This window comes from Leptosomus discolor, chromosome Z, assembly GCF_034619465.1.
Source record: "Leptosomus discolor isolate bLepDis1 chromosome Z, bLepDis1.hap2, whole genome shotgun sequence".
Classification (NCBI taxonomy): Eukaryota; Metazoa; Chordata; class Aves; order Leptosomiformes; family Leptosomidae; genus Leptosomus; species Leptosomus discolor.
Window position 1 is genome coordinate 21165075 of NC_141419.1, and position 21573 is coordinate 21186647.

Genomic DNA, 21573 nt, shown 5'->3' on the forward strand with positions numbered 1-21573 from the left:
GTCATCAAGTGCACCCTCAGCAAGTTTGATGACAACACTTGTGTGGTGCAGTTGACACACTGGAGGGAAGGGATGCCACCCAGAGTGACCTTGACAGGCTGGAGAGGTGGGCCCAGGCCAACCTCATGAAATTTAACAAGGCCAAGTGTAAGGTCCTGCACCTGGGTCAAGGCAATCCCAAGCACAGATAAAGGCTGGGCAATGAGTGGATTTAAAGCAGTCCTGGGGAGAAGGACTTGGCCGTGCTGGTGGATGATAGGATGAACATGAGCCAACAGTGTGCGTTCGCAGCCCAGAAAGCCAATGGCATCCTGGGCTGCATCAAGAGAAGTGTGGCCAGCAGGTTGAGGGGGGTGATTCTGCCCCTCTACTCTGTCCTCGTGAGACCCCACCTGGAGTGCTGCGTCCAGCTCTGGAGCTCCCAACACAAGAAAGACATGGAGCGAGTCCAGAGGAGGGCTGCCAGGATGGTCAGAGGGTTGGAACACCTTTCCTGTGAAGACAGGTTGAGAGAGTTGGACTTTTTCAGCCTGGAAAAGAGAAGGCTCCAGGGAGACCTTCTAGCTGCCTTCCAGTACCTGAAGGGGACCTACAGGAAGGCTGGGGAGGGACTTTTTACAAGAGTCTGCAGTGATAGGATGAGGGGTAATGGTTAAAAGCTGGGAGAGGGCAGGTTTAGACTAGGTACAAGGAAGAAGTTCTTTACTGTGAGGGTTGTGAGACACTGGAATAGGTTGCCTAAGGAAGTTGTGGGTGCTCCATCCATGGAAGTGTTCAAGGCCAAATTGGATGGAGCCTTGAGCAACCTGGTCTAGTGGGAGGCATTTTTGCCATGACAGGGGGGTTGGAACTAAGTGATCTTTGAGGTCCCTGCCAACCCAAACCGTTCTATGGTTCTATGATTCTATGAAAACTGTCTATGTATACTTTGGATCATATCAACAGTTGCAAAGAAATCTGGAGTTTGTGGCTGAAATGTGGTGGCAAAGAAATACACAGAGATAGGATCAGAAAACAGAGAAAAAATTAAGAACTAACTTTCTATTATATTATCTGTGTAATAGAGCTGTAAAAACCGAGCAGGTAGCTGCTACATTGAAGTTTGTATGAGGCAGAAACTGTGTTAGTACCTCCACAATATTGTTTTTAAAATCTGATGGGGGGAAAAGAGTAGTATTCTTGCAAAGTTTGAGGGAAGAACATTTTAGTAGTTCCATTTCAGAATGGCATTTTAATTAAAAATCAAAATGTTCGTGTTATGTTATGTGATGTAGAATTAAAGAAAATTTGAGTAAAAATTAAGACATTTCTATCAACCCAAGCCAACCTCTCTCTCAGAATTGTATTTCCCTGAGAATTTGGACATTTAATGTTTTATTTATGATTGGAAATATGGCAACCCTTGAAAACTCACAGTTCTTTGCAGAATGGAATTTCCATCTCCTGTGCAGTTCTAGTGTTTATGCTCTGAGCCTCTGCCATGTGTTTGCATTCCTATGTAACTGCTATCCAATTGACTTCAGCAGGACTTTTCCTGCATGATATTAAGGACATGCATGTGAATCCATTGAGCATTTGCCATGTTACCTAAGTACCGGTATCTGAACTTACATCTTGAAGAAACAGACAATTCTAATACTGAATAATGAAATAAGAGCTCACTAGAAACGAGCAAACAAAACCTGAAAGCAGTCCTAACTTACTGTCAGCTCTGGAGTTAGAAGTTATTTATGAATAACAAATGTGTGGTGAAAAACATATCTATTTAGGAAAAGAAACTTCCACAGCTTTCCCAAAAATGAATTGCTAGTTACAAATGATCCTAAGTGTTTTAGTTGCAGAGGTTTTTGGACCAAATTTAGTAAGCATTACTAGTTGTTTTAATAAGATATTAAACTTTTGTTTTCCCATTTTCTTTTGTTTGTATATTGTTTAGCTTAACCACAAGACTTTTTCTTCAGAGTATTGTTGCGAAGGAACACACACTCCCTGGTGGGATCAGTTCCAATGTATTTTTAGATTGTGACTTGTATTTCATGATTTCACATCTCAAGTGTGCCAGTTCCTTATAGAGACATAATGAACTGAGTTGTAGGCCAAGTGCCATAATGCTCTGTTGCTAGCATTTCCATTATTGTCCCTTTGCCAGCTCTACAGAGTTTCTGTGGGGGAAACTAAATTGTCTATATGAAAATATACATGTAGAGAAATGGCATAAATTGAATTTGACTATATAGTTTTCTATTCTAGATAATGTATGCTGTGTGCAGTATAATCATTACTCCCCATACATATGTAAAGCATAATCTGTTCCCTCTCATTGCATGTGTGAATATTACATGTGTAGCCACAATGCTGCAATATAAAGAACTCGGGAGAACAAACTTGTTACTTTCAGAATGGCCCATGCATAGAGCAAAACCTAACCAGCGACAGACGGTGGGATAGAGTTGCACTGTCAGCAAGTTTGCAGATGATACCAAACTGAGTGGTGCGGTTGACACACCTGAGGGACGGGATGCCATCCAAAGGGACCTGGACAAGCTTGAAAAGTGATCCTGTGTGAACCTCATGAGGGGCAACAAGGCCAAGTGCAAGGTCCTGCACCTGGGTTGGGGCAATCCCTGGTATCAATATGGGCTGGGGGATGAAGGGATTGAGAGCAGCCCTGCTGAGAAGGGCTTGGGGGTACTGGTCGATGAAAAGCTGGACATGAGCCAGCAACGTGCACTCACAGCCCAGAAGAACAACTATGTTTGGGGCTGCATCAAAAGAAATGCAGTCAGCAGGTCGAGGGAGGTGATTCTGCCCCTCTACTCTGCTCTGGTGAGACCCCACCTGCAGTGCTGTGTCCAGCTCTGGGGTCCTCAGTGCAGGAAAGACATGGACCTGTTGGAGCAGGTCCAGTGGAGGGCCACAAATACAATCAGAGGGCTGGAGCACCTTCCCTATGAGGACAGGCTGAGAGAGGGGGTTGTTCAGCCAGGAGAAGAGAAGGCTCCAGGGAGACCTTATAGTGTCCTTTCCATACTTAAAGGGGGCCTACAGGAAAGATGAGGGCAATCTTTTCACTAGGGCCTGTTGCAATACAACAAGGGGTAATGGTTTAAACGAAAATAGGGTAGATTCAAACTAGATATAAGGAAGACATTTTTTACCAGGGTGGTGAAACACTGGAACAGGCTGCCCAGAGAGGTGGTAGAAGCCTCATCCCTGGAAACACTCAAAGTCAGGTTGGACAGGGCTCTGAGCAATCTAAACCAGCTAAAGATGTCCCTGCTCACTGCAAGGAGGGTTAAACTAGATGACCTTTACATGCCCCTTCCAACGCAAACTACGCTATGATCTATGATCTTATGCAAACAAGAAAATGAACCTGTTATCTTCACACATTATACAGCAAAAATCTTCACTGTGTCTGTATATCTGATAATAGGTACACAATCAGGTAAATGACAGTTCCCACCAAAGTCTGTGGGGCTACCCAAATGATTGATGCTTAGTGAGTGATTCAGCAGCTTCTTGCCCTGAGGCTGCAAAAGTGTGGCTGTATCCTTCCCATGCCTTTTGTGTCCTTAATGGGAAACTGCACTTTTCACTCTTGCTTGATGTGAAAAACACATTCTGCCTTTCAAAATTATTCAGACAACAACAGTAAAGGGGAAAAAGGTCTATTTTCCAACTACAGATGCTTTGCCAAACCTCACAGTCCTTCGCTGACCTGATCTTCCTCTTTCTGTGCACTTTAATAGCTTTGAGAATTTCTGTTGTGCCTCTTTCTCACCCATCTAACCTGATTAGATTATACACGTTCACTGATGAGTTGCTCCATTTTTGTCAGGGAAAGTTTTTGCAGAGAAAATACGAGAAATGGATTCAAACCCAGAAATTATTCAAAGAAACCTACCTACTGCTGGAGTGACTGTTGTGTTATCTCTGATTAGAACAACTTCTGTCACATAGGAAGCTCTCAAAGTTTGGTTACTTTAAATTCTCTGCTCCTAGGTCTGCAGATACCAAGTGCAAAAAAACCTGATTCATTCAGAAGACACTCTTCTACCCATGGAGGTTGTCCTACACAACAGCCAGAGATGTGCTCAGCTCACTGGCATTCTGCCACAGGCAGGGTCAGTTGACTTTCCATGGACTGTTATCTTATCTCCTCCTCATTGCCTTTGAAACAATGGCACTGTCAGCCTGTCTCTGCAGAGCTTTCTTGGTGACCAGTCCAACCCTTCAGAGACCACATTTGGTCAGAGAAAACGTAAGTCAAATAAAAATGCACTTGTCCTGCCCATCTTACTTCTAACGTTACCATACTAAAACAAATAGACACTAGCCGTAGCTCAAACAAATGAAAAATCACTTTTTCTAAATTTGCTATATAATTTCAGGAGATACCAACAATGACAATTGCTCTTACTAAAACCTTATAAGGAAAGATTAAAAGTGTCAAGCATCCTCACAGAACAGCTGCCATGGCACAAAACATTAGCAATACAGTGAAGTCTACTAAAAATCAGCTAAAGATTTGAATACTTGATTTGCTGCAGAAAATTAGCCAAAATTTCTTATTTTCTGTAGTTTATGATGATCTCTGCTTTGGAACTTGTCCCAGAAGTCTAACAAGGTCCAGAGACAAGCGAAATTTTGCACATAGGAAAATGTAACTTAATGGCTAGAGTGCTGGGCCTTGGAAATCCCATCTTATCACCCTGTCATCTCCCTGTCATATTTGCTTTTTCTACTGTACCTAGCCTTAAAATCAAAACTGAGTTAATACTGAAATCTGTAGTGGATTTTTGTGAATAACATTCTTAGATTTTGGGAAATTTCTCTGGAGTTTCTTTCCAGCGTTGAGCTGGATTGATTTTTTTCATACTGACACAGGCTGTGAAGATCAAATGTTGCTGATCTGTAGTTTTACTGAACCTTAGGCAAGGCAGTTATATTCTAGGCTAAGGTTGCCCATTTATTAAAATAGCTATCTACATCTCAGACCTGTCAAGACTTTAAAATGGAAGCATGTTTAGAAATCAAGGGTCTGGGACGTGAGAAACCTGGTGCAGGAGTTACTCTATGTGTTATTTCATGGGGTCAGTAAGGCCAGTACTAACCTTATTTGCCACCTGACTAAGTTCGTGGCAGTAGCCAGATGCAGGCAGAATACCTACAGATGTCTGGCCAGCTTCCACTAGGAATTGACTAGATGCTAGTATTGACCAGTTGTCTCTGCACTTTAGAAAAAAACCCCACTGGCCTGAGCCAAATCTATTTTCGTTTGCTCCAGACTGCCTTGTCTGCTCTGGATCCACCTTTGTGCCCACTTGTGTCAGCCAGGGATAAGTGCATGTCTGCAAGCAGTGACATGCAAAATTCAGATCTGACCACCATAGAGTACCTCCCAGTGGCATCTTCATGGTATGTATCCTTGTCACCTCATCCTTGAGTTTCCCTTCACAGTAATATGCTCCAATAGTTTCACTGGCCTGTTCCCTCTTCCACACCACTGTTTTGGCTGTTGCTCTCTTTGAATCTTCATTAACTTCCAGTGGTTCCCGGTGCTGGTTTGTCACATCCTCCTGGTCTCGGTCTATTGTGATAGACTCACGGGAACGCCATTTGGAAGTGATACAGATAAGTGACGTCTCAGAGTTGCCCACCAGAGGGAATGAATTGATCAGTATGAGGTCCAGTGCCGCTTCCACTTTACCTAAGGAAAAAAGGAGCAAGTGAAAAAATTTTACTGCAGAGTTGTGGCTAATCAAATCACCAGATAAGCTCTTTCACCCAGTACTCAGGATTTCGCTGGCTAGTGTCTTGCACAGCTTTTGTGCAAAATAAGAAGACTGTAGATTAACTATTCTTCTACACTGACTTCAGGATTTACTTTTTAAGTCATGAAAGGGTGGAGTTTGCTCTTCTCGGAAGAGGAAATAAGCCTTGCAAACTTGTGGAATTTCTTTTAAGAGCGGTTGCAGAAGGCCAAGGAAAACCGTGGTCTGCAGAAGCAGATAGATCCTTGGGTAGTTAGACATGTAAATAAATGCCTCAAGTATGGCGCTTTGCTGGTGACAGGGTCAGTAGATCGTAAGTTTGTCAGTTTAACCGTGTTTCTTTTATGTCCTTTACATGGATTTAACACATATGAATTGATGTAAAGCAGATATGCCTTTGGTTATAGGAATTGGTAGTACTTTGAACACTTGGAGTTCAGCTGCTTTGTGAATTTGGATTAATGATTTCATAATCATTCACGTTACCCATTCAAAGCCCTAACAGACAGTGGCAAGAATCACAGCGCAAAGAAACTTTCTTAAAAACAAGGAGCAAGTTGGTGGCACTAGCAAAGCCATTTTTTATGAGGTTAGGTTTAAATCAGTTGAAATGGCTCCCTTTGATCAATGGAACTGCCAGGAACACATGGAGATGGAAGTTCTTTGAAAACGATAGGTACAAGCCTAATTAAAACAGTCTCTGGCAGAGTGCTACAGATTTAGTTGTTCAAATGCGCATAGCAAGAGGGAAATACAGCTCTCCTATTATCAACAGTGTGCAAATAACAGGCGGTTCCCTTTACTTTTGAAATTCGGGGTAAGGAGAAGGGAAACTAACACTTTTTCCAGCTGAAACAGGAAGATTAATTGATTTTTTTAATTCATCACATCTACTTTCCCGCTTTGGATACAAGTATATGTTGTATTTATACAGAGAGACCCAATATTCAGTGCCACTCAGCTTCCAAATATTTCTCTGATTGGAAGGAAGGGGTATAGTCTTAGATAAGGGAGGTCAAAAGGTCTCAGTGCTGACTGCAATCTTCGTGTGTGTCTCTGTAGTGCTGGGGGCCAAGGGAGGAGGTCCTCCTCTGGTTTCAGTGCCAGCAACCACTCTGGGGACTGAAGTATCTTGACAGCACACTGACACTCACCACACCCAGCGGGTCTGCCACAGTTACCACCCTTTAATGTGCCAGCCCAGATAACTTGCAGTTACATAATGGAGAAATGAAACCTTCTGGAAAGGATGCAACGGCCATTAAAGTAAATATTGCATAATGGAGCAGGTCAGCAAAGTCAACTCGTCCTGCTGCATGTTACAGAAATAAATCCTTTGAACAAAGCTAAAGAAGCATGTGATAGAAATAAGTCCAGATTCAGGCATTCATTTTATAGGTCATTTATCTCAACATTCTTACTTTTATATTAGTAGCATCTGTGCTCTGAACTATGGGTCTGATGCATCAGCTAAAGGTAGATGTAATTCAACAGTCACCAACACTGAAAGCAGAGGGCTTCAGTTTATAGCAGCATGGATCACATGCCAGGTGGAGATACTCTTAAAATAAAAAACTACAAGATCCTGATTTCTGCAAACTTTCGCGAAACTCAGGCTCAAATCTAGACCCAAACCCCATGACTTGATGTAATTATCTGTGTTGAGGTCAGGCCAGGTGCCGCAGATCAGAACAGAAATATTTCTGCCTAGCATCCACAGGGCACAGAGTTGCAACTGTCTCTCCAATACAGCGGTATGGGATGAAGTTGCTGGGGTCCTTCAGAGGATGGCTGCTCATCCAAGGCTCCAGTTCCATTTCTCTAGCATTTCTCTGTTCCTCTGATTTCCAACACAGATTGAAATGTGAAAATAACACCTCTTTCCCCCCCCTGCATCTCAACCTTTTAATACGCTGATAAAAAGTAGTAGCAGAAGTATGAGTTTTGGGGACCAGCTTTAATGTTACCTTTGATCCCTATGCAAGAAATAACAAAGCAATATCATATTGGATGCAGGGCATTTGCTGCATACTTTTCTGTTTCTTTGTAGTAATGCAAATCATATAATCAAGGTGTAAAACAACCATAGCTCAGGCATATTGCTTATTTACTCTTGTGATTATTCCAGATAAGTCAAAATCTAACCACTGGTAGATGGATAGTGTTCTGATTGATTGTCTAAACATAGGGGTTTTTTGTCATATTAAACACTGCAAAGTGAGTCAGACACCTGCATGAGGCAGGTGGCACACAGATGGAGTTTCACGCCTTCCTGGAGGATTTTTTTTTGCCTCTAAAAGGAGTAATATCTACACATTAGTATGGGATTATATGGCAAGCATAATTTGGCAGCTAGGTTTCACAGCTGGAATATATTGCAAGCAGAAATTAAAATACATCCAAATGAAAGTTTTGCACTAAGAAAAGCTATGCTTTAGGTGTATTTTGAAAAAAAAATAAAGCACCCTAGCAGCACGTTGACTTGAAGGCAACTCACTCGTCCAACTCAGAATTTAGCAGGACTGGCATTTTAAAGTCAGCCTAGGGCCTCTGAGGTGACAGGAAGGCTTTCTTTGACTCCACTGCCCTCAAACTGTGCGAAAAAATACCTGAGAAAAATGTAAAATGCACATATGCTTTATGCTTAGGGATTCCCACAGCATTTCTTTGTGATAATCCAACTTAAAATAACCCAGCTGTCCTTGCTAAAAAGTAATTTACCTAAACTGGCAAAATTTAGGCAAATCCTACCCTTGATGTTAATAAAGACTTTGAGTATGTAAGGACCAAATAAGGACAACAGGATTTAGCTCTCTGAGAAGAACACAAAAAATACAGACAGGAAACTGTACCAGTCTCTATACCAGTGACAATCCTCTGTGCTTCCTTGAAAAAGTCCTTTGACTCCTGCCCTGGTCCTTAAAGAACTGATCTTTATCAGGAAGGCAATTTGCTGTGTGCACAAACAGATTTTGAGAAGAGCAAGCACTTGCAGAAGGCTAATGCTGGCAATGGGAGATACCATGCAGAGAGAGTTTGTTGCTCAGTATTTATGACACACTCTCATTGTGGTGCAGTGCTTTGAGCCCTTTCAGCACCAAGAAAATGGCATCTTCTAAAACAGTAAGTCTAAATAATAGAACACCCACTGTTACCCAGATGGTAAAATGAGTGCAGGGAGATCTTGGCTCACTCTTACCTACAGGATTGTGCTCTCTCTTGCTAGGTGATACCTGGCTGCATCTTTCACAGCCTCTCTAGTACATGTTCACCTGGTGAAATTGTGCTGAACAGAAAATAAGTGTGTATCTGCTGTCTCTGCAGCCCCTGTATGTTCTCATTCCCTACCAAAATTTCATTCATACAGGCCCAGAGTCCTCACGTTTTCTGTGCTGTATTGCACCAGCAAAACTCAGACAGGACTAGCTGGAAGAAACAGCTCTCAGAAATTCCTTCAAACACATCCCAGATACAGGTCTACTCAAAGACCAAGAAAGTCTCTGATAAAGTTTAAAACATAGTTTCCCTAGGTTGGAATTGGTGCTTAGACACTAGTTTGGGAATAAAACAATGTGTCAGTCTTATGAGAACAGATAAGTGTTACGATTTGTCCTTTCATCTCAGAAAGTCCCTGCCCAAATACTTCCAGATTTACACTGTTAACCCTTGCCTAATCCACAGGAAAACATGGAAATATTCAAGACAATTTCTACCTAATGTGAGACCTTTGCAAAGTGCGTGTTAAATGGAAAAGTGTTCAACACTATGGAGTCGCTAACAGTCCGCTACCATAGCAAGAAGCCAGACAGCTCCATCAAGGTAAAGGATAAACATAATCCACTGCCCCCCAAACACGTATTTAATCACTAGTCCATATTTGCAAAGTGTACTGAGAATACAAAGTTCTGAGTAAATGTTTTAGCTGTTAATTAATACTGAGTAGAGTGGAAACAAAGTCTTCAGACATTACACATCTAATGATGTATTTCCTTTTCCTTTTATTTGTAGAACTCTATTATTAATTGCTTAAAGTGACTATAAGCTGGAAGTCCTTCCCTCAGCATTTGGAGCATAACAGAGGAAAAAGATCTAAGGTAAGAAGTAAGTGGAAAGATTAAGTATTTAAAATACTAATTATTTAAGAGAAGAGGGAAGGGCAGAAAATTGCAGTAAATTCCACCCCTTTTTTCACCAAGTGAAGCAAGGGGGATAAAAGGTGATGTAATTTGAAATTCTTAGGCAGTCCTTATTTTTTTTTACTGTTATTGCTTGGAACAGAAATTATTTCTGCTACTAACTCTCAGAATAAGAAGGTAAAACATTTAGACTCTATACTAGCAGGGAAAAAATAAAACCTATGCTTAATTTAGGTTTGGTGTTATGCTGAAAGTAAAACAGTCAATTGCATATGACACTCACTGCAGGATTTAAAAATAATTTTGAGACTGATGGAAGTGTATGACCCAGACTGTCAAGTCATCAACTTCTTCTCCTTCAAGTCTCTTAAAAAGCAACAGCAAGCACTCCTTCTGCTTGAAAGAATAAGATTTTGATTTAGAACAAACCTAATTTGCTGAATGGCCTGCGCCTCAGTATTTCTCATTGTGTCTTGCTTTGTAGTTACAAGTTCATCTGTACCCTCTTTGATTGTATATTTTTCTGTGTAAAATCACACACTAGACTGAAATAATTTAACCAATCTACTTAGGAATAGAAATGGCAATCCTGTAAGCAATTTTGCTGAAAATATATAACATTTTATTAATTCTTAGTGAAGTACTGAATAATTACTTTTTTTTACAATTAACTAATCAGCCAATTTGGAAGATAATCAGGATGTGAAATATGAAATATGATGAAGTTAACAAAATAGAGATCAAATCCTCATGTCTCCTCTCCCTTAACAAACAAACAAAAAAATGAAAAAACTGGGTACCCCTTACATAATACTAACACTAGTCAGAAACTAGCCCAAAAACATTAGCTTTTTGGGAATATTTTTCATATAGAGAGTGGAAAATATACCACAGATATACCAGAATTTGGTGATCTTTATTTCCTTTTTCTGTGCACTCAACATTTCTCTTATCAACCTTGGTTATTTTTTGTGCATTATCTAAAAAGTTAAAAAAAATTTGGGGGAGCTTTGAAATCGTGTATTCATTTTATGGTCTCAGTAGTCTCTTAGTGTCCTGGAAACTTCATCTGGGATGCAAAGATAGCAGCAGCTCAGGTAATTTCCCCCAGTGAGTCAAGTTGTCCTCTGACAGCTCAGTCCTCCACAGGAAAACAAGGCTGAATTTATTATGGCCCAAACAGATTAAGATTCTTTACCACACGGCAGCAGCAGTAGGGCAAAATGAGAGAAACAGAAATGCTGCTGAAAAACAGCTTATAAATGAGCAAAGAGTCAGGTTTTCCAATAAAATGTTTCTGTTGTCCATGGAAAGAATCTTACTGCTTGTGTCTTATGTGATGCTACTGGTCAGCTGTGGGACAACTCACAGCTCAAATACCAAGACATTTTGCCTTTAGAAATAGGGCACTATTTGTGGAGGGAAGGTATTGTGAAACTAATAAGAGACAAAAAATTAGTGATAAAACATCACTTTGCTACTTAGTAGTAGTGGGAAAACCAGAGCACCAGTGTGAAAAATAAAATAATCTGTCAGAACTACTGAGGTTAATGGTTTCTTATGGGCCCTTGGAGTTGTTGAAGGAAATGTAACTGCCTTCTTGTAAAATAGAGTGTAATTATTTTCTCTACATTTCAGTTGTTTCACAACCCATCAAAGCAATATTTTAAGATGAAAAAGCTAGTAGAGAAACACTGGTGCAGCTTGGTTGGGGGTTTCCCAGTGACGGTGCCTAAATATGTGTGTGTAAGTAATCAAAATGTAGAAAGACTCTTTCTCATGACTTCTCCTTAGGCCTCATTAACAATAAGGAGGTAAAACATAAAACAACGTATCAGTAGAAATTGGTTGTTGAACAACCAGCTGAGAATGTGCTAGGTAATCCTGAAAAAATGATGAAGAATGTGGGAAAGCTCGAGTAGGACAGGCTTGTAGTTCAGCTACATCTGGCTGGATTTGCAGCTAGCCAAATACGGGTACTACCATCAAGAAAGTACTTGCAAGCAAGAATATGTCCATAACAAGGGTCGTCTTTATAAGCTGCTTTATGAAGCTACTATGTGTATCCCGTATGTGGTTTGCACGCATGTGCCAAGCTGAAGTATGCAAAATTACATAGGTAACCAATTAGTCTTCATACAATACATCATTGCATACAACATGCGTAAGGTTAACTGTCTGGAAGCGTCTCTGTGTGTTGGCTGCTGGATGGCCATACGCTAATACATGCTTGCCTGTACAGTAGTGTACCCTCACTTTGCCTCTTACTGATTTTTCTGAATAGACTAGTGGAGATGTTTCTGGCACTAAGCACACTCTGTGACTAATGAGGCTAAGCTCCCTGACCAGTGGCAGATCTGGGATGAACAGCCAGAAAACAATACAAGAGAAAATCATCAGCACGGTCAGAAATGCAGATGGAACTGCATTGTCAAGAGAGACTTGTTACAATCCAAAAGGGAAATTAACCAAGCCATTTCATTAGACACAATGAAAAAAGTAAATAAATACCAGGCAAGCAAATTACCAACCTTAAAGTTGGAAAAAAATTGTATGTGTTACCCTTGAATATGGAAATACAATTTGTGAACCTGTCTTTCAAAAATCTTTTTAGAACTTAGTAAATGCCTAATATCTTCACACCCTAACAGCGTTTGAATTACCTAGCGATGAACTACAAAATGAATTTTGATGTGTTTTTTTTACTTTACGGTATGACATTATTAGTGCATATTCTTAGTTGGGGTGTTAGTTGGAGAACAAACAGTGCCCCAAAGATCAATCAGCATTTTAGACTCCTTACAGGAAAGTCTCCAGTTCGGACACGTGCTGGTTCTTTGCTATGTGTCTCCACTGAAACCACAGTGGAACAGCATCCTAAATACCACCTTGCCACTAGCATAGGGTAGATACTGTCTTTGGAGGACAGTTTTTCATTGCAATTTCTCTAAGATGTTCATCCCTCTGGCCCCAGATAGATCTTGCGTCACAGTGGGAGCTGACCATGAAACTATGCATGTCTCACACAAGTCGTAGTTGCATCCATTCCTGGTTCATTTCTTCTGTGCCTACCCAACACCGTCCACACCACAATGGCTTCTTGGTCTCCCATGGAAAGCTGAACAGGGTTTTTGTGTGTTTAAGAGATGGGTCTGGGCCAAGCAGGCTGAAGTCTATGTGATCGATACAGAGCAGGTTTCCAACCTGGGTAATTCTCATTGTAGGCATGTGAAGGACCAACTCTACATCTCCCCTGCCCTACAGCCAGCTGCTTAGCTGCATTCAGTCTCTTCTATGCTCCCTCTTGTCCACCTAAAGCCTTCCAGATGAAATTCTTGTGGGTATCAGACCATCTCCGCAAAATGTTACTTCTTTTTTTTCCCCTGAAATGAAATTTCAGCAAAAAAGTAATCCATCCAACCAGCTTAATTATGACTAAATACCCAAACAATCTAATATACGTGTGTGTGTATATATACATGTATATATATATATGAAATACACATCTAAAACCATAGCATATTTTAACACTTGTGAATGTTGTGTGATTTAATTTCACCCTTTTAGATTTGATTCCTCTGGGTCTTGTACAATGCCTTTTCACTCCTGATTGTTCCCAGCTGCTGCAGTGCATTTGGGAACCCAGTCTTCCTGAGAGCTACTCTACCTCTCACCAGGTCTAAATGAGACACACACCAAAAGCAAACTTTAAAGCTAAAACATAAAAGAACTGGAGAGAATCAGCCCACTCCTGCAGTTCTACTTAGGGGAGGTGAACAGGGCTGCCTGCACAGGCTGAAGCTGTTGGTTTTGACTTCCAGCTGCTGAGTCAGGGAGTGATGAATTAGGTCGCAGCTGAACTTTTTTCTTTGCAAACATATAGCCAACAATGTAACTAAAACAGAACAGCTCTCTTTCCCCACAAGACAAGTCCATCAATTTTGTAGTCATTAATACCCTAACAGAACTGTGCAGAAATACCAACATTCATCAGGTCAGAGATTCAACCTGTGATTCCTGTGGCAGGCTCATCATTTGTGGATTAGATGAAGGATACATCTCAATAAGAGTCTAAATTCCATGTAAATTTCAGACTCATGAAAAAGCCACCAGGACACTGTTCCCTCTGGGTAAATAACTTCAGTGTGTCAGGCAGATGAAATTGCTGGGTCTGATGAATCAAAAACACTTCAGAAACAAGGAATGAAATCCGTTTTTAAGTTTCTCTTAGTAGCTTGATAATTTAGATGTCCAAAAGGTTGTGTGTCAGTGTAACGTCTAACCAGCATAGTTTTGAAATATCTGAGATTAAAAGCTCAAATTTGGTTTGTGTCCTCTACATTGGCTGTGGAAGACTCAAAACCCCAGCACTACAGCCGCAGGACAGATTGTTTGAAGTTCAGGTGCCACTTTGGTCTGACAACACCATATCTGAAGATACTCATACAGGCCTAGTCCCTTTAATTATGGGAAGAATGACATCCATGTTCGCTGTCACAGACATATATTAAGCAGAGGTTAATACAGATTTTCTTTAGGTTAAGTTAAGCTACATGACAGAAAAACAAGTCTTGAAAAGGAATTATTAGAACAGTCTAAATAAAAATTATGATTTCCTGTAATTTTTAAGAGCCTACAGCACCATGATGTGCTTCGGTGTCTGGTAATGGATGTTAAAAGCTGCTTAACTTTCTAAATATGTAAATGAGTCACATAATAATGATAATATAAAAAATGTATGCTTTTTTTTTCATAACATCTATTGATCTCAAAGAAAACGCAACCATTGAGGGATGATAGAGAGCTACCACTGAATACCACTGCACTGTTAGCTCCACTATTATACCCTATGTTAAAAGGCTAATATAAACTTTTGAGTGTTTTACCATATATGGGTCCAACAGCACACATAAAATTCAGTATTTTTAGAAACCCACTGGATCTAAGATTATTGGTATAGCAAAGCTATAGCACAGAAGATTCTGTCTGTCTTGGAGAATGGAGACATTTGACAATGTATTTGTTTCCTGCCAGAAATAGTCAAAGAAATGTGCTTGAAACTGGTTTCAGTTGTTGCTGGTTTCCACAAACCTCTTACTGACTGTGGCCATCTTGCTAAAATACAGCTCACAAATGAACATTTCTGGGAGTTAGCCCACTGTGAGAAGCTGCAAGCAAATTTCCAGACCATCTGAGGATGCTGTTAAGAGCCAAAAGGCAAGTTCAGACACTCATTCCTTGCTGTGTCCTCAGCCTTCCAAGGGAATAGGTGAGTCTGTGGCCCTCTGATCAGGAGTTAACAGATCATATCTAGTCAGAACGCTGGGGTTTGAATTCATACTTCAGGATGGATGCCAGGATCCTTTTGATTCTACAAAATGTTGACTAGAGTAGAATCAACCAAAAGAAAAAGGTGTGGTGGTGCTCAGTCTAGTTTCAAGAATCCCGACACGATTCAATTCACCCCCTTGTCAGTTTACATTTGCTATGGCAAGCAGTGACTGTATATACAGTGTAAAAGTGAACATTTGTGTGTATTTTGAACGTTGCCATCCAAATCAGATCTTTAGCTCTAGCTGCGAACGGAGTACTGTTATTAAAAAAAAAAAAAAAAAAAAAGACATTAAATCAAAGGCCATTTCTTGTAATGGGAGCCAAGCCGATGGTCTTCACCTTGGAAAAGGGTGGAGTGGATTTTGTGCCTACCCAGCAACACACCCAGGGAAGCCCATGATCATCCGGAACAAGGTTAAGCCAGTTCACGGCCTGTGCTGAGTGTAAAGCCCCCTCTGTTCAGGGAATGTCATTCCTGCTTTCCTGAACTCCGCCTGCAGTATCTAGAGGAAAGCGGGCTCGCATTGTCTTCCACCGCTCGCCCCAGGAAACATGATATCATTCTCAAACAAAAGCGGGAAAGCTGACAGATCTATTGAGATGGGTGTGACTATAGCACACACCTCGCTGGTCAGCCCCTGTGGAAAAGGCAGTGACTGGCATCTCTTCAGTGCTGAGCTGTCGGCACTGTCCGTGTTTATAGCTAATCTCCGCAGCCAGCTCTCTTTGTGACTTAATGAATGTTGCCTGCATTCTATGTCAATTAGGTATATGTTGCCACCTAGAAAAACAGGAGAAACAAGGAAAAAAGTTGGGGTAACTGGACATCCTTTTCTTCTCCATCCATAGTGCTTACAGCACCTGATACCTCCTTCTAGTGAAAAGCTGGAAGTAATCTGAGGGCTAAATAGGTTGAATCAAAGTGCAGCTAAACTATCAAGAGACCTAAGCCACAAAGGAGGAATTGGTAAATGATATGCAGCAATATCTAGATAAGGCTACTCCCAAAAATGCATTCAACAGATTTCAAAAGCATTTTTTTTGCCTGTATTATTCTCCAGCCTTTATAGATGCCAAAAGTAACATCTCAAGCTATTTGTTCATAATTTCACTTAGCTATTAACAGGCTGCTAATCAAGAAGATCTGTGAACTGCAAAGCAAGTTATACGGCAACGAGGACTTCTGCCTTTTCTTGCTACTGTCTGGTTTTCATTGCAGCACAATCTGCAGTTTTATAGCACATTACCTTTTTACTGTGAGATGGACTGGAACAACCTATGTATGTTTTGATGAAATGGTTAAGAGTGAGTTAAGAGTCTAAGGTTACTGTGTGAGTTGTATTTCGCTTTTACAGATTTTGCTTGGTATGTTACTCAGAAGAAACTGTCTATAAAACCAAAATATGGACGGTGAAAGCAATATTCAAATGCTGAGCAATTAAGAACCCAATGGGAAGAGCGCAGGCTTCCTCAGGGCTCTGCTTGCAATAGCTTCAGCAAAGCATCTCTAACACAAATGCGCTGAATACTACAAACTAAATTTGCATTAGTATAATCCTACTGTATACCTTTCTGCAGATGTCTCTTACGACTAACTTCTGACTTGCTGAACTAATGACATTTGCTGAAAATACCAAATCATTCTTTAGCTGTATTTGAAATGTTATTAATTGATTTTATATAACGTGCATTTTTCTGCCCTTTTTGTGCATATTTTGGTGCCCTTTTCCAGTTGTGGAATCTTGTCTAAAAACTTGTTTAAAATCAGATACTGGAATACCTAGAAATGTCAACGTTTCCTACTGCACATCCAGGTCATAAAATCAGTCACAGAAAAAGTCAACATTTATTCTGTTTTTAGAGCAGATATTCCTGGGGAAAGACATCAATGGTTTCAAAGTAATGAGCTTTATGAAAAAGTTAATACCATTAGACAGAAGAAAAACCCTGTTGCAACGTGTGTAACTGTCAACAAATTACTTCAGAAATTAAAGAGAGGTAGCAGTGGATTCTACATATAGCCAAATCCTCCTCCATAGCCTGGCCACAGTCCTGCCGTCACTCACTGTAAAAGCGCTGCACAGAGATACGTGGGCTCACTGGAACAAACACAAGTACTTAAACCAATAAAGGTAAGTGCTGGAGTAAGGAGTAGAGAGTCATGTGTTTTGTCTGCACATCGTGTGAGAAACAAGAAAGACATGACAGGTCAACCACAGATATTAAAGCAAGGGCTTACCTGAAATGATCAGGCTGAATCCATAGAGAACTAGATGTGCTAAAGGGTCCATGCTTTCCAAAATATATCCATCCAGTTCTTACAGTCGCTCATGGGGTATCCTTTTCTAGGGGTAGATGTTTACTGGTTACTCTTCTCCTGCATGGTACGCAGTTTACAAGTCACAGGCAAGAAATCGCAGCACTGGCGCAGGCTGGAACAGTCTCATTGCTGTCTGAGTACAGGGAGTTTAAGTTCCTTTTTCCTGTTTCCTTTGTAGATTAGGATGGGAAAGGCAGGATCTTAAAGGCATTTTTGTATCAGCAGGACTGCAGGGCAGTGCAAATCCCGTCCATCCAGTAATACATCAAAACAGTTATCTGAAGGTGCTGGAGCAGCAGAGGACTGCCGTGGTCACAGTCAGCAAAATAGGAACAATGATGGCATCCTCCAATAGGTGGGAGAGTGCAAGTAAGAAGTCCTCCCTCCACCTAAGTACAGTAAGGTGGAAAGTATCATCCCCTTCTCAAAGTGGAGAGCTGCTAATTTCTTAGGGTGCTATCATTTTTTCCCTTATTTATTTAATCCACGTGTAAGCTGCTGGCTGTAACGCATCTCAGCACACAGAAATAAAGATACAAAGTAAATAGTAACAAAACAACCAGCCAAATCCGGTATAGACCAAAGCCAGCCACAATCCAGCAAACAACTCCATTAGTTCATGTGCTTTACTGGAAATAATTTTTCTCTATGTTTGACGATTGGAAACAGACTAAAAACTTGCTGCAATAATAAATCACACCCAGAGTTATTATGACTTCAGTGGGATCAAAATGCCACATCACTCGGGGGGGTCTCAAAACTCAGGAGCTAAAACAAAACATGAGGAAAAAATACAAAGAAAACCACAAAAAAAAAAAATTAAATAAGTGGAAAGGCAGCACTCAGCTATATAAACAGAACTGCAAATAAAGGGCAATTTTATTTACCACTTGACTAAATATAACCCATGACAATGTAGCATTTGAAAGTCCTGTAGCTCTGCCAAGATGCTAACACCCAGAAAATAAAATGTTCAGCATCATTTTGGAAATGGAGTATAGGTTGATCCTACTTTCATTTGATTTCCTTTAGGAGTACCTTTTAGCCTTTGATTGGTGTAGATTTCACAGAGGAAGTCCTTTGCACCCAGGATCTATTGCCATGTGGACACAAGTGTGTCACCTACAGCAGATTTCAACGCATTAACCGAGAGCTGTACTCACACACCACACCTCCCCACCCCTACCCCCAATATAACTGAAAGCTAAACCGAGTAGGAGCTTAAAACTGAAAACACGCTCTGCGTGCAAAAACACAGTGTGAGATCCAAACACCACTATAATTCTATTTTGAGGCTTAAAGGAGACAGAATATAAGATACTTACCTGGTCTGGTTTCAGACTGAAATACACACATTTATTTTGTCCATCTTTGATTTTTGTGAATACTTTCTTCTATTCCTAGACATGAAGAGGCAGTGATTACCCACACTGCAACTGCACGTTAGCCTTTATAAATCTGCTGGTACAGGCCCCTCCAATATCAGAATACTTACTGTATCACCAGATACTAAGTATTATAAAAATTCCTATCTAGTGGATAACTGTTCTGTTGCTCATTTAACCTACTTCTAACATGGCATATCCTTAACATTTTTTCAGTGTCTTTTGATTTGCTGAGGGGTTGGGGAGTTAAACAATTTCAGTCAAGGCTGCAGTTATCCAGATTGTTATTGTGAGCTTGGAGGGGTTTTTAAACTTTTCACTCAAATCTCACTCCCCAGGGCATCAACAGGTCACTGAGGAGAAAAGCATCATGCCTCCATTTTTAATGCACCTAAATGCAAAGCAATGCATGTGAACTGCTGCCAATACTCATTTTGCAGTGTGCACAATTGTCATCTATTCACTATTTTTTTGAGAATCAGCTTGTGCCAACTGATAATTTCATCTGCCGTGACAAGGCATCTATCTCCAGGATGAGAGCAGACAACCTACATATGCGATACTCCACCAATACAAGAAGGTTGCAAAGATTTGCTGAAGCTAGAAGAGTGGAAATACGTCTTAGGCCAGTCAGACTTTGGTTGGGAAAGTAGCCTCAGCAGGCTTATGTATTTGTTTTGTGTTTCATTATATAATTTAATTTTTGAAGAAATAAAGAATAGCATCTATGATTCAGCAGATATTTAAGTACTTATTTATGTGTAATAGGTGTTTCAGCTTAGATCTGTTTCTATTTGGAAGGCTTTTAAGTGCCACAGTCTAATTATTGTTCCCACTTATGTCAAAATTAATCACGTGATAAGCTTCTGCTAGACTGTGGAATTTAAAGGATTTCCCTATTCTGGTTTATTCTTACTCATACATCAATGTCTGCCAGCCTTACCTTCCATATTTTCATCCTTATATTTCATGTTATTAGAATACGAGGTCTTCCTAAACGTAGGTCATATCAATTTTCTGTTCTGTGAACTAAAAACTGTATGATCTGATCATCCCTCTGGTTATTGAACAACACAGAAGTGTAGTAGAATTGTCCCCTCCACCAAGCAGCAATGATATCACAGTAGGATCCCATGCATGAGCCCATCATTTGCTATCTAGTCCTCAGCTTATGTTAATGGATCTACAAACAAGAGGATCCTAAATCTCAGCCTGCATTCACTATTAAAGAACAAAAGAATTGGAAAAAGCCTTCTGGCAAAACCAGATTGCCAGTGAAAGAAAATGGGCTAAAAGTGAGGACGGCAGGAAGAGTAAAATATGATACCAAGTTACTCTAGCTTTTGTTGCATGTGAGGCTAATAGAGGCTGTTAACTTCTGGGCCGGCCCATGGCACATCCTCAGGTGGGTGTGTAGATGCATTTGGGCCCCATAGACTACTACACCCTTTGACTGTTCTAAAGGTACTTGGAAGCATTCAGAAAGGCTGTACAACCCCATGGGATTTGTAAAGTGTTTCCCTCAGGAACACTAGTTTTGTTGGTTGTTAACTGCTGATTAATATGTATCAGCATTCACATCTAACTTAACACCCATCACAATGGCATGCGTGAGTTTTTAAATTAGTTCCAGCAGGTAAACAGACTGTCTTTCAACATATAAACACAACCATAGCATTAAACATGGGTTTTCATAACTCTGTTTGCTGAAGGCTAATTTTAAGATATATCAAGCGCCCTGAACTCCTGACACCAGGCTTTCCGCTTAAGATAAGCAGCATGCTTGTCTCAAGGAGAATCCATTCACATACGCTGTAGCACATGGAGAATGTGAGGAGGAAAAAGAAACAATGCCACTCTGCACTTCTTTAATCAGGTAGATGCGTTAGCAGAAAGCACATATCCTCTTGCGGTATCTGGCTGTATTGTGCTTCTGGAAACAAGCCATTACTTTGGACTTGACATGACCTTAATATGTGTTAGTAGGAGGCAGTAAATGAACTTTAGGAATTACTACTCACCTCAATCAGCTAACGTGAAGCCGAGGCTTGTAAACGACGGAGTTTAAGCTTCTTTTCTGAAACAGATCCTGTTCTGCCCTACAGAAGAACCTATGCCACTGAGGCCAAGCTATCTATATTAGATCACCTGGGAGTGAGAGGTGGCAGTCAGGTGGCGAGTCAGAGGACATGTGCTGTTTCTGATCTAAGCGGTCAGGATGAGGACTATTCCTACACAATGCAGTGGCACTGTAGAAACTGGAGGGAGATAAAGGCTTCTGTGACATATAGTTAAAGATAAGTCATACTGATGTAGGAGGGCCAGTGTGGAAGAGTGGTGATATTGTAATGGCTAGTTGTGAGAAACTTTAAGGTGCAGCTGAAAAGATAACAGAGTCTGGTTTTCATTGCAGCTCATTCTCTTGACTTGACAGCCCATGCTAAGGAGAAGCAGTTACTTCTTTCTTTTTCTACTGCCTCTCCTGCATATGCATACTCAAATAGTAAGTCAGGATTGCAAACACAGCTATGATCAGGTTTTTTACTTAGAGTTTTTGTTTTCTTCTCAAAAAAGAACTTCTCTTGGATTTTCATGGCCTGGAAAATAGCTGAATATTGAGC

The 21573-nt window shown here is 40.6% G+C and overlaps 1 protein-coding gene across 1 annotated transcript in view; it reads right to left on the reverse strand.

The window, feature by feature from the left end:
- Positions 1-17538, reverse strand: part of TEK (TEK receptor tyrosine kinase) — a 42794-nt gene extending 25256 nt beyond the window's left edge. Inside the window, exons 1-3 of the mRNA XM_086480045.1 lie at positions 17487-17538; positions 15836-16028; positions 5402-5760 (exon numbers count right to left, since the gene is read on the reverse strand). Coding sequence (XP_086336171.1) covers positions 5402-5760; positions 15836-16028; positions 17487-17538 — 604 coding nt within the window. The remainder of the gene's footprint in view (positions 1-5401; positions 5761-15835; positions 16029-17486) is intronic.
- Between the last annotated feature and the right edge of the window lie 4035 nt (positions 17539-21573).